This window comes from Macaca nemestrina, chromosome 15 (assembly GCF_043159975.1).
Source record: "Macaca nemestrina isolate mMacNem1 chromosome 15, mMacNem.hap1, whole genome shotgun sequence".
In the NCBI taxonomy this organism is placed as follows: domain Eukaryota; kingdom Metazoa; phylum Chordata; class Mammalia; order Primates; family Cercopithecidae; genus Macaca; species Macaca nemestrina.
Window position 1 is genome coordinate 29,267,030 of NC_092139.1, and position 13,152 is coordinate 29,280,181.

The 13,152-nt window shown below is 48.6% G+C and overlaps 1 protein-coding gene across 1 annotated transcript in view; it reads left to right on the plus strand.

Annotated features, from left to right (window-relative positions):
* The window catches only part of FER1L4 (fer-1-like 4 (C. elegans)), a 55,282-nt gene that overhangs the window by 19,678 nt on the left and 22,452 nt on the right, over positions 1-13,152 (plus strand). Inside the window, 7 exon segments of the mRNA NM_001318032.1 lie at positions 7,628-7,780; positions 8,789-8,942; positions 9,071-9,195; positions 9,609-9,743; positions 9,859-10,032; positions 10,460-10,576; positions 10,670-10,831. Coding sequence (NP_001304961.1) covers positions 7,628-7,780; positions 8,789-8,942; positions 9,071-9,195; positions 9,609-9,743; positions 9,859-10,032; positions 10,460-10,576; positions 10,670-10,831 — 1,020 coding nt within the window.

The following is a 13,152-nucleotide window of genomic DNA, read 5'->3' on the forward strand; positions in this document are numbered from 1 at the left end:
TACTACTGCTGTTCTGCCAGAAGTGGGAGTAGCAGCTGGAGGTCTCTCCTTGACTGTGAAGAAGTCGCCATTTTCTGGAGTTTAGTTGGTGCAGGTTTCTTTGAATCCCCACTTCTCTGATGTGTTTTTTAAAATACGATTTTTAAGGCCGTGCGCGGTGGCTCAAGCCTGTAATCCCTGCACTTTGGGAGGCCGAGACGGGCGGATCACGAGGTCAGGAGATCGAGACCATCCTGGCTAACACGGTGAAACCCCGTCTCTACTAAAAATACAAGAAAATTAGCCGGGCGTGGTGGCGGGCGCCTGTAGTCCCAGCTACTCGGGAGGCTGAGGCAGGAGAATGGCGTGAACCCAGGGAGGCGGAGCTTGCAGTGAGCCGAGATCGCGCCACTGCACTCCAGCCTGGGGCACAGAGCAAGACTCCGTCTCAAAAGAAAAAAAAAAAAAAATACGATTTTTAGTCTGGGCAACATAGGGAGACCCCCATCTCTACAAAAAATAAAACTAACAAGGCGTGGTGGCAAGCACCTGTAGTCCCAGCTACTTGGGAGGCTGAGGTGGGAGGATTGCTTGGGCCTCAGGGTTTGAGGCTGCAGTAAGCCATAATCGTGCCACTGCATTCCAGCCTGGGTGAAAGAGAAATCCTGTATCCAAAAAATTATATATGTATGTGTGTGTGTGTGTGTGTGTGTGTGTGTGTGTGTGTATGTATGTGTGTATATATATGTGTGTATATATGTGTGTGTATATGTATGTGTATAAATGTGTGTATACATAAGTGTGTGTGTATATATATGTATGTGTATATATACCCCCACGTGTGTGTGTGCATAATTTTATAATTTATTTAGATTATTTTTGTCGTTAGGGTGTAAGTCTTTTTGTTGTTATTGACACACAGTCTGGCTCTGTCGCCCAGGTTGGAGTGTGGTGGTGCAATCTTGGCTCACTGCAACCTCTGCCTCCCAGGTTCAAGTGATTCTCCTGCCTCAGTTTCATGAGTACCTGGGATTACAGTCATGTGCCACCACATCTGGCTAATTTCTGTATTTTTAGTGGTGATAGGGTTTCACCATGTTGGTCAGGTTGGTCTCAAACTCCTGACCTTAGGTGATCCACCCGCCTTGGCCTCCCAAAGTACTCGGATTACAGATGTGAGCCACTGTGCCAGGCTGGGAGTGAGGGTTTCTACATCCAACTAATAGTGCACCCCTCCACTGATTTTTTTTTTTTTTTTTTTGAGATGGAGTCTCACTCTGTCGCCCAGGCTAGAGTGCAGTGGTGCAATCTCGGCTCACTGCAACCTCCGCCTCCTGGGTTCAAGAGATTCTCCTGCCTCAGCTTCCCAAGTAGCTGGGATTACAGGTGCCTGCCACCATGCCCAGCTAATTTTAGTATTTTAGTAGAGACGGGGTTTCACTGTGTTGGCCAGGCTTGTCTCGATCTCCTGACCTCGTGATCTACCTGCCTCGGCCTCCCAAAGTGCTGGGATTATAAGTGAGAGCCACCACGCCCAGCCCTCCACTGATTAAAAAAAAAAAAAAAATTACAGTGTTTTCCTCTGATGTACAATTTACATACAATGAAGTGTACAAATACATATATATTTTTAAGACAGAGTCTCACTCTGTCACTTAGGCTAGAGTGCAGTGGCAAGACCTTAGCTCACTGCAACTTCTGCCCCCAAGCTCCAGTGATTCTTCTGCCTCAGCCTCCTGAGTGGCTGGGAGTACAGGCATGGGCCACCATGCCTGCTAATTTTTGTATTTTTAGTAGAGATGGGGTTTTGCCATGTTGGCCTGGCTGGTCTTGAACTCCTAGACTCAAGCGATCTGGCCACCTTGGCCTCCCAAAGTGCTGGGATTACAGGCATGAGTCACCATGTCTGACCAAGTGTACAAATCTTAGCTACACATTTGCTGAATTTTGGCAAATATATGTATCTGTGTAACCCAAATCCCTATCAAGATCTAGAATACTACTTTTACCCACAGTTGTTGCTTTGTTCCTTCCCAGTCTCCATTCACACCCCTAGAGATAACTACTGTTTTTTTCAATATTTTTTTAATTATAATTTTGCCTGTTCTAGATTTTAATACAATGCAATCATGCCATATATATAGTCAATTCTTGTTATTGGTGGTCTTCATAGTCTATAAAGTTGCTGCAAATACTGAATTAGCAAATATTGAATCACTGCCCCCAGAGAAATACAGGGTTAAGTTCCCAGTGGGCGATGGTCACAATTTTTTGTCAACTGATCAGTACAAAACCTTGTTTTATGTGTGTTCATTTAAAGATACTTTCTTTAATATAATATATTGTTGGCCGGCACAGTGGCTCACGCCTGTAATCCCAGCACTTTGGGAGGCCGAGGTGGGTGGAATCACCTGAGGTCAGGAGTTCGAGACCAGGCTGGCCAGCATGGTGAACCCCCATCTCTACTAAAATATAAAAAAATAGCCAGGCGTGGTGGCCAGCACCTGCAGTTCCAGCTACTCTGGAAGCTGAGGCAGGAGAATCGCTTGAACCCAGAAGGCGGAGGTTGCAGTGAGCCTGAGATCATGCCACTGCACTTCAGCCTGGGTGACAGAAGGAGATTCTGTCTCAAAAAACAAACAAACAAACAAAAAAGCAAAACAGAAAAACAATGCTTACAGTATCAGAACTCACAAAGGCAAAGTATTGCTTTATTCCAACTCAGGGCCCTTCAAACTTAAAAAAAAATGTCTTAGTGTGGTGGCTCACACCTGTAATCTCAGCACTTTGGGAGGCCGAGGCAGGCAGGTCACTTGAGGTCAGGAATTGAAGACCAGCCTGGCCAACAAGGTGAAACCCCCAGTCTATTAAAAACACAAAAAGCTGGGTGTGGTGGTATACGTCTGTAATCCCAGCTATTCAGGAAGCCGAGGCCAGAGAATTGCTTGAACATGGGAAGTAGAGGTTTCAGTGAGCTAAGATTGTGCAACTGCATTCCTCCAGCCTGGGTGACAGTAATATTCCATCTAAAAAAAAAGAAAAAAAAAACATTTCCCGTTTAGAGAAAAAAAATGCAGCTCACTGCCAGCACTCATTTAATTTTACATAAACCTGCTCTTTGAGGCAGAAGCAAATATGACTGATTTTCAATATGAAAATAAAATATAAAAACCTTACTTGGAGTTATTTCTAAACAGAGCTTGTCTCTAATCCTAATGTAACAGAAGTATATATGATTTTTTTTTTTTTTTTTGAGACGGAGTCTCGCTCTGCCGCCCAGGCTGGAGTGCAGTGGCCGGATCTCAGCTCACTGCAAGCTCCGCCTCCCGGGTTCACGCCATTCTCCTGCCTCAGCCTCCCGAGTAGCTGGGACTACAGGCGCCGCCACCTCGCCCGGCTAGTTTTTTGTATTTTTTAAAGTAGAGACGGGGTTTCACCATGTCAGCCAGGATGGTCTCGATCTCCTGACCTCGTGATCCGCCCGTCTCGGCCTCCCAAAGTGCTGGGATTACAGGCTTGAGCCACCGCGCCCGGCCAATATGATGTTACATTAGGATTACAGACAAGAGTATTCTCAAGTCCAACAGGAAATGGGTTTAAAAATTTATTTTTGTATTTTTAATAAACCAGAACATTTTTTGCATGACTCATTGTTGAAATTCTTTTTTTTTTTTTCTGACAGAGTCTTGCTCTTTTGCCCAGGCTGGAGTGTAGTGGTGCGATCTCAGCTCACTCTAACGTCCACCTCCCAGGTTCAAGTGATTCTCCTGCCTCAGCCTTCTGAGTAGCTGGGATTTATAGGCACCTACCACCATGCCCAGCTAATTTTTGTATTTTTAGTAGAGACAGGGTTTCACCATGCTGGCCAGGCTGTTCTTGAACTCCTGACCTCAGGTGATCCGCCTGCCTCAGCCTCCCAAAGCGCTGGGATTACAGGCGAGCGCCACCAAGCCTGGCTTATTTTTGTATTTTTAGTAGAGATGGGATTTCGCCATGTTGGTCAATCTGTTCTCGAACTCCTGACCTCATGATCCACTCACCTCGGGCTCCCAAAGTGCTGGGATTACAGGCGTGAGCCACCACACCCGGCCAATTGTTGAAAATCTTAAGATGAACTGGATGCTGCGACAGGCACCCTCTTGGGTGTTGTCCCAAGAGGACAACCCTCTCGGTGTTGTTCCTTCCTGGAACCCATGCCTGAATCTGCAGTATACAAATTTTAGGTGCCTCATTCGATCAGTGACAGTGGTATTTTTTTTTTTTTTTTTGAGACGGAGTCTCGCTCTGTTGCCAAGGCTGGAGTGCAGTGACATGATCCGCCACCACGCCCAGCTAATCTTTTGTATTTTTAGTAGAGACAGGGTTTCACCGTGTTAGCCAGGATGGTCTCGATCTCCTGACCTCGTGATCTGCCTGCCTCAGCCTCTCAAAGTGCTGGGATTACAGGCGTGAGCCACCGCGCCCGGCCTCGTCCCAGTGGTATTTTGTCTTTTAGCCAGTTATACTTCCTCTAGTGCTTGGCAGGGTAGCCACATTTGCCACAGGTCGACTTCTGAAGTTGGCAGGCCTTAGAGCCACAGTGGCGGCACGAAGTATCTTATTGCGATGTTTTCCAAACAATGTTTCCTTGTCATCTTGCTTCTGCAGCTTTGACCAAAGAATGGTTAAAAATTTTTAGTAGAGGCTAGGTGCAGTGGCTCAGGTCTGTAGTCCCAGCACTTTGGGAGGCTGAGGCAGAAGGATCACCTGAGGTCAGGAGTTTGAAACCAGCCTGGGCAGCATGGTGAAACCCCATCTCTACTAAAAATACAAAAGTTAGTTGGGCATGGTGGCACATGCCTGTAGTCCCAGCTACTCAGGAGGCTGAGGCAGTACAATTGCTTGAACCCGAGAGGCAGAGGTTGCAGTGAGCTGAGATTGTACCATTGCACCATTTTTTTTTTTTTTTTTGGTAGAGAAGAGGTCTCACTTTGTTGCCCAGGCTGCTCTTGGACCCCTAAGCTCAAGTGATCCTCCCACCTTGGCCTCCCTAAGTACTGGGATTACAGGTATGAGCCACCTTGCCTAACCTGTTCAAACTTTTTGACTCTTTGCCCATACTCATGTGATTATAAAAGCACCAGGGGTATTGATTTGGGGGTTACAAATTTTAGCTGGTAATCAAATTTGCAAATACAGAACTCACAAATAATGAGGAAGGACTGTATTCTCTTGTGAGAGGCCTCCTTTACTCAGTGTACTGTTTTGAGATGCGTCTAGGTTGTTGCAGATATCTAGTTTTTTATTGAGCAATTTCCCATTGTATAAATATATCAGTTTGTTTATTCACTCTCATATTGATGGACAGCTGTGCTGTTTCATGTTTTTGGCTAGTATGAATAAAGCTGCTATGAATATTCTTGTTTTTTTTCTTTTTTCTTTTTTTGAAATGGAGTTTTGCCCTTGTTGCCTGGGCTGGAGTGCAACGGTGTGATCTCACCTCGCTACAACTTTTGCCTCCTGGGTTCAAGCAATTCTCCTGCCTCAGCCTCCCAAGTAGCTGGGATTACAGGCATGTACCACCTCGCCTGCCTACTCTTCTGTATTTTTACTAAAGATGGAGTTCACCATGTTGGCCAGGTTGGTCTCAAACTCCTGATCTCAGGTGATCCACGCGCCTCAGCCTCCCAAAGTGCTGAGACTACAGGCATGAGCCACTATGCCCGTCCTCAGCCACCACGCCTGGCCTCTCAATGATATCTTAAGTCCTCCTGTGTGCCAGGCTCTGTATTAGGCCCTGGGGGTCAGCCCCTGCCATATTCCTTGCCCTTTTGAGTCTTATGTTCTAGGGAGGCAGACTCTACATCTGTACATGAATATGAAAAATAATTATGATCTACAGGAATTGGTAAGAAAGAGGTTACAGAGGCTGACGGGGTGGAGGAGAACCTGCTTGGGTAAGGTGGTCAGGCAAGTCTTCTCTGCAAAGACAACATTGCAGCCGATACCCAGAGGATGGTGAGCAGTCAGCCAGAAAGCCACAGCAGAGTGGGTAGGAAGGGAGGACTCAAGGCAGGAAGACTGCTTAGGAGCCTGTCAAAATTGTCTAGCCAATAGTGGATGGTCTCAGGTGGGCTTGGTGGCTCGCACCTATAATCTCACCACTTTGGGAGGCTGAGGTAGGAGGATTGCTTAAGTCCAGGAGTTTGAGACCAGCCTGGACAACATAGTGTGACCCTATCTCTACAAAAAAATTTAAAAATGAAAACATCTCCAGGCATGGTGGTGTGTGCCTGTAGTCCCAGTGATTTGGGAGGCTGAGGTGGGAGGATTGCTTGGGCCCAGGATGTTGAGCCTGCAGTAAGCCATGACTGTGCCACTGCACTCCAGCCTGGGCTACAGAAAAAAAAAAAAAAAAGCAGATGGTCTTGAAGTGGGGCAGGGAGGAAGAGAGAGAAGGGGGAAACTGCCAGGACTGGGTGATTGGATGTTGGAGGAGAAGAGTGTCACCAGCCCAGGTATTTGGCTGATGTGATGGGCACTATATGTGCACACTGTGCACATCCGGGAAGATTAGACTGGGGAGGAGGGAAAGGTGAAGAGACAAGGTTGGCACCAGCTACCATGTGCATGAGCCTTGAGGACATTATGCCTAGTGAACTGGGCCAGGCACAGGGGCACGCACTATATGATTCCACTCATATGAGGACTTGTTATAGTCAAATCCAAACACAGAAGAATGGCGGCTGCCAGGGGCTGGGATGGAGAGCAGGGAACGGAGAAGTATGGTTTAATGGGCAGAGTTTCTGTTCTGCAAGATGAAAAACGTTGTGGGGATGAATGATGGGGATGGTTCCATAATAATGTGAATATATTTCATGCCCCTGAATGGTACATTTAAAAATGCTTAGGATGGGCCGGGCGCGGTGGCTCAAGCCTGTAATCCCAGCACTTTGGGAGGCCGAGGCGGGCGGATCACGAGGTCAGGAGATCGAGACCATCCTGGCGAACACGGTGAAACCCCGTCTCTACTAAAAAATACAAAAAAAAAAAACTAGCCGGGTGAGGTGGCGGGCGCCTGTAGTCCCAGCTACTCGGGAGGCCGAGGCAGGAGAATGGCGTAAACCCGGGAGGCAGGGTTTGCAGTGAGCTGAGATCCGGCCACTGCACTCCAGCCTGGGCGACAGAGCAAGACTCCGTCTCAAAAGCTTTAAAAAAAAAAAAAAATGCTTAGGATGATGGTCAATTTTATAAGTATTTTTCCACAATTTAAAAAAAAAAAAAGCTAAGTGTGGTAGCTCATACCTATAATCTCAGCACTTTGGGAAGCCAAGGCAGGAGGATCTCTTAAGCCCAGGAGTTTGAGACGAGCCTGGGCAACATGGCCAAACCCCATCTCTACAAAAAATAAAAAAATTAGCCAGGCATGGTGGTATGTGCCTGTAGTCCCAGCTGCTTGAGAGGCTGAGGTGGGAGGGATGCTTGAGCCTGGGTGGTCAAGCTGCTGTGAGCCGTGATCGTGTCACTGCACTCATGCCTGGGCAACAGAGTGAGACCCCGTCTTGGGGAGATCAGAGCTGGAGTGGCCATTTGGTCCATTCAGTTCAAGCTGTGAGAGCAGGAGGGGTCGGCTCCCGATCCACCTCCGTGACCAGTTCTCCACCCGCAGCCCCAGCCACCCCTCCCCGACGTGCTAGTCTGGATGCTCAGTGGGCGGCGCCGCGTGGCCTGGGCCCGAATCCGTGCCCAGGATGTGCTGTTCTCTGTGGTCGAGGAGGAACGGGGCCGGGACTGTGGGAAGATCCAGAGTCTAATGCTCACGGTGAGGGGGCTTGCGGGTGAGGGGCCGGGAGAAGTGAAGTGGAGCTTACAGGGCAGGGGTGTAGGATAGGCCTTGGGTAGAGGCCTGTGCTTCCCAACTAGGGGCCCCTGAACGCTTTCCAATTGTCCAAAACACCAGAAAGGGATTGTGCCTTTGCCTGGGGCAGCTTTGAAATCAGATAAACCCCGAATCTTCCCAACTCTGGGACTGCACAGGCCATTTTGCTGACTAGGCCCTGAGAGATAGGCAGCATACTAAAAACCGGAGAGTGCGTCTCACCCCTTACAAGTGTGGCTGGTCTGGCCGGGGGTGGTGGCTCATGCCTGTAATCCCAGCACTTTGGGAGGCTGAGGCAAGCGGATCACCTGAGGTCAGGAGTTGGAGACCAGCCTGGCCAACATAGTGAAACCCCATCTCTAGTAAAAATACTAAAATTAGCTGGGCGTGGTGGTGTATACCTGTCATTCCAGCTACTAGGGAGGCTGAGGCAGGAGAATCGCTTGAACACAGGAGGTAGAGGTTGCAGTGAGCAGAGATCATGCCATTGCACTCCAGCCTGACAACAGAGTGAGACTCCATCTAAAAAAAAAAAGTGTAGCTGGTTTGCGGGCTAAAGATTTCTAAATGAGCTGTCCCTGGAAGAAATACTGAAAAGGGTCCCTAGCAGGGAGAAGCCGTGACCCTTGGGGTTGGGGATGGGGAATGTAAACGTGTGGAGGGTAGAGGGGACAAAGGTGGGAGAGCAGAGCTCAGAGTGTAGTTAGTGGGTGGGGGGTACAGGAAGTGGCAGTGTTAGGGCAAGACGTGTAGGGAGTGAGAGCGCGAGGGTCATGGCGTAGGGTGGGGGGCAGAAAGAGGGTAAGGCTGGGCAGGTAGGGAGTGGACTGGGAGTTTGGCATTGTGTGGTGATGTGCAGTGGAGGTGTGCCCTGGGGAAGCAGGATTGCTAGGTCTAGCTGGGGTCATGAGAGGAGGCACTGGGGCCCTGACATTCCTTGTTCACATGCAGGCACCCGGGGCAGCCCCTGGTGAGGTCTGTGCCAAGCTGGAGCTCTTCCTGTGGCTCGGCCTGGGCAAGCAAGCCAAGGCCTGCACCTCTGAGTTGCCCCCGGATTTGCTGCCCGAGCCCTTGGTTGGACTGCCCTCCAGCCTACACCGGGACGGTGAGTGCAGAGGGTGGGCAGGGCAGGTATAAGGCCCACCTCGATCTCTGCCCAAGGTGGGGGGCTCAGTCAGGGGACTTCAGTAGTTCCCTGAGCAAACATGACACCTTCCTTGCCCCTCACCCCAGACTTTAGCTACTTCCAACTCCGGGCTCACTTGTACCAGGCCCGAGGTGTGCTGGCAGCAGATGACAGTGGCCTCTCGGACCCCTTTGCTCGAGTCCTCATCTCTACCCAGTGCCAGACCACACGGGTGAGGGCTGGGATGACGTGTGGGTGGAAGGGACCCAGGAGACAAGTTAGGGTGGGTCTGAGCTTTCCCCCAAGGCCCCTCTACTCCCAGCCTGGGTTTGCAGAGCAGGGTATCAGGATGGGGTACTAGATGGCCCTAATTTAGCAGGTGATGTAGAACTGGAGGTCTCAGGAGTCGTTTTCTGGGGTTGACTTTAGGCCTGGACTCTGAGGGCAGCCAATTGCAATGGGTAGGCAGGGCTGGGAGGGGCCGGCTGCAACACCATCTGAAGATGCTTTCATCTTCTCACATCTCACTCTTCTTGTGACTAGCATTTACTTGAAGTATTCCTTCAGAGCAGAGGTGCTCACATGGCATGTGTGTTGGGAGCCTTCTCCTGATATCTGCTGCTACCCGCTTCTCTGGCCCCCAAGGTCCTGGAGCAGACGTTGAGCCCTCTGTGGGATGAACTCCTGGTATTTGAGCAGTTGATTGTGGACGGGAGGAGGGAGCATCTGCAGGAGGAGCCTCCATTAGTGATCATCAATGTCTTTGACCACAATAAGTTTGTGAGTGTGGCCTGGGCCCTCCCTGGGTTCCCGGCCAGGAGTTTCCCCCTTGATGCCTACCTTCCCTGGCTCCTGAGCCTCTTCCCCTTTGTCTTCACTGCCCTGATCCCCCTAGGGCCCCCCTGTGTTCCTGGGCAGGGCACTGGCTGCCCCGAGGGTAAAGCTGATGGAGGACCCATACCAACGCCCAGAGCTTCAGTTCTTCCCCCTGAGGAAGGGACCACAGGCAGCCGGAGAGCTCATTGCTGTCTTTGAACTCATTGAACTGGACTACAGTGGCCGACTTGAGGTCAGCATGCCCTGGCATGGCTAGCACAGGCTGTCAGCCCAACTTGTTAGTCCATCAGGCCATCTAACCCCAGGGAATATAAAACATAAGTGTGTCCCAGGACCAGCCTCCAGGTCTCTTATCCCCAGAGAACACAGACTGTAGGTTTGTCCTGAGGTCACCTCATTGGACCGCTTGACCCCAAGGAACATTGCAAGTATTCATGTGCTAGGTTCACTTTGTTGGGCCATCCTGCATGCCTCAGACACCCTGTTCCCTTCCTGCACAAAGCTGCTTCCCGAGACCCCCTCCCTTCAACCAATTCAACCTTGGTTGGTTCCCGAGCATTTATACTTCACCAGCACCTCTCTGTATCCCCTCCCCACACCTAGGCTTTTCCTCCTTTGGCCTGATTCCTCTTTGCCATCTGACTGTTTCTCTCCTACAGCCCTCAGTGCCCAGTGATGTGGAGCCCCAGGATCTGGCACCCCTGGTCGAGCCCCACTCTGGACGCCTGTCCCTTCCACCCAATGTGTGCCCAGTGCTCAGGGAGTTCCGTGTTGAGGTAGCACCAGGCACTCAAAGCCCCCTTGTTCCCCCACATCTGGGTTCCCGTTTGTCTGGTGCAGGCCCCTGAATCTACACATCCTGACCCCAGGTGCTGTTCTGGGGTCTTAGGGGCCTTGGTCGTGTGCATCTGTTCGAGGTGGAGCAGCCCCAGGTTGTACTGGAGGTGGCTGGGCAACGTGTGGAGTCTGAGGTCCTGGCCAGCTACCGTGAGAGCCCCAATTTCACTGAGCTTGTCAGGCATCTGACAGTGGTGAGGCCATGGGCTAGGGGACAAGGGGGGCAGAATAATGAAAGAGGGCAGTGGATGGTGACTTTCTAGCTGGTTATCTTAGATGATCCAAGGGTCAGCCAACTCTCTATAATGGGCCAAATAGTAAATATTTTCGGCTTTGAGGGCCATCCAGTCTGCTGCAACTACTCAACTCTGCCATCAGAGCATGAAAACAGCCATAGATAATTGTAAATGAATATTTACAAAAACTGACAGCAGGTCAGACTCTGTCTATGGGCTGCAGTTTGCTGATTCCTGGATTAATTCATGGACTTGTGGTGCTCTCTAGGCGTTACTGTTATTCAGACCTCTTGAACAAGCCTCCTTGATTAGTTTCTGTCTATCTATTATTGAGAATAGGGTAGTGAAATCTCCAACTATTACTAATGAATTGTGTATTTCTCTCTTCAATTCTATTACTTTTTTTGTTTTTGTACTTTGAGGCTCTGTTGTTAGGTGCATATATGTTTATAATTGTTATATCTTCTAGATGAATCGACCTTTTTACCATTATAAAATATCTCTTTGTCTCTGGTAACATTTTTTGTCTTCAAGTCTGTTTTCTCTGGTGGTAAACAACTCCAGCTCTCTGATTACTATTTGCATGATACATTTTTTCCTATGCTTCATCCTTTATGTGTCTTTGAATCTAAAAAGTATCTCTTAGACAGCTTGGAGTTGCATCTCTTTTTTTAATCCAATTGACAATCTCTGTCTTTTGATTGGTATTTAATATGATCACATTTGATGCTATGATTGATATTATTGGTTGAATTTACATCTGCCATTTTGCTCTTTGTTTTCTATATCTTGTGTATTTATTGTTTCTCTTTTACTGCTTTCTTTTGTGTTAAATAGATGTTTATTATATTTTTATATTAGTGTACTATTTTAATTTGTTGATTTTTACTTAGTAGTTGCTCTAGGGATTACAATATGCATACTACTATTTCACAATCTACTTCAGATTAATACTAATTTAATTCCAGTAAAATATACAAACTTTTCTGTGATATAGCTCTATTCTTCCTCTCTCTTTTGTGCTAAAATTGTCACATATATGTGTATATATGTATATATCTACAAATACATAAAATAAACCCATCAATACAGTAGTAAAATTGTTTCTCTTAGGATCCATTGATAGATACGGAATTCCATATATATATGGCCTTTAACCATAAAATGGCCTTTAACCATAAAATAAAATAAACCATAATACATATTTTTTTTTTTTTTTTTTTTTGAGACGGAGTCTCGCTCTGTTGCCCAGGCTGGAGTGCAGTGGCGTGATCTCGGCTCACTGCAAGCTCCGCCTCCCAGATTCACGCCATTCTCCTGCCTCAGCCTCCCGAGTAGCTGGGACTACAGGCGCCCACAACCGCGCCCGGCTAATTTTTTGTATTTTTAGTAGAGACGGGGTTTCACCGTGGTCTCAATCTCCTGACCTTGTGATCCGCCCGCCTCGGCCTCCCAAAGTGCTGGGATTACAGGCGTGAGCCACTGCGCCCGGCACCATAATACATATTTTAAGACAGAGTCTCACTCTGCTGCCTAGGCTGGAGTGGTGCGATCTCAGCTCACTGCAACCTGTGCCTCCCAGGTTCAAGCTATTCTCCTGCCTCAGCCTCCCAAGTAGCTGGGATTACAGGCGCCCACCACCACACACAGCTAATTTTTTTTTTGTATTTTTAGTAGAGACAGGGTTTCATCATCTTGGCCAGGCTGGTCTCAAACCCTTGACCTCAAGTGATCTGCCTGCCTTGACCTCCCAAAGTGCTGGGATTACAGGCGTCAGCCACCATGCCCAGCCAAAAAATATATATGTGCGTGTGTGTGTGTGTGTGTGTGTGTGTGTGTGTGTGTGTGTGTATATATAGGTCTTTTGCTCTGTCACCAAGGCTGGAGTGCAGTGGCACAATCTTGGCTCACTGCAACCTCCACCCCCTGGGCTCAAGTGATCCTCTCACCTCAACCTCCTGAGTAGATGGGACCACAGGTGTGCACCACCATGCCCCACTATTTTTTTGTATTTTTGGTACAGATGGTATCTTGCCATGTTGCCCAGAATGGTCTCGAACTCCTGAGCTCAAGCAGTCTGCCTTCCTCAGCCTCCCAAAGTGCTGGGGTTACAGGCGTGAGCCACCACGCCCAGCTTCTGACAGTACTTTGTAGGCTCGAAAGTACTTATGTTTTTATTATGTCATTTGATACTTACAACAGTCTTTTGCATCCAGTATTGTGTCCCTTTTTTTTTTTTTTTTTTTGCTCTTGTTGCCCAGACTGCAGTGCAGTGGCGT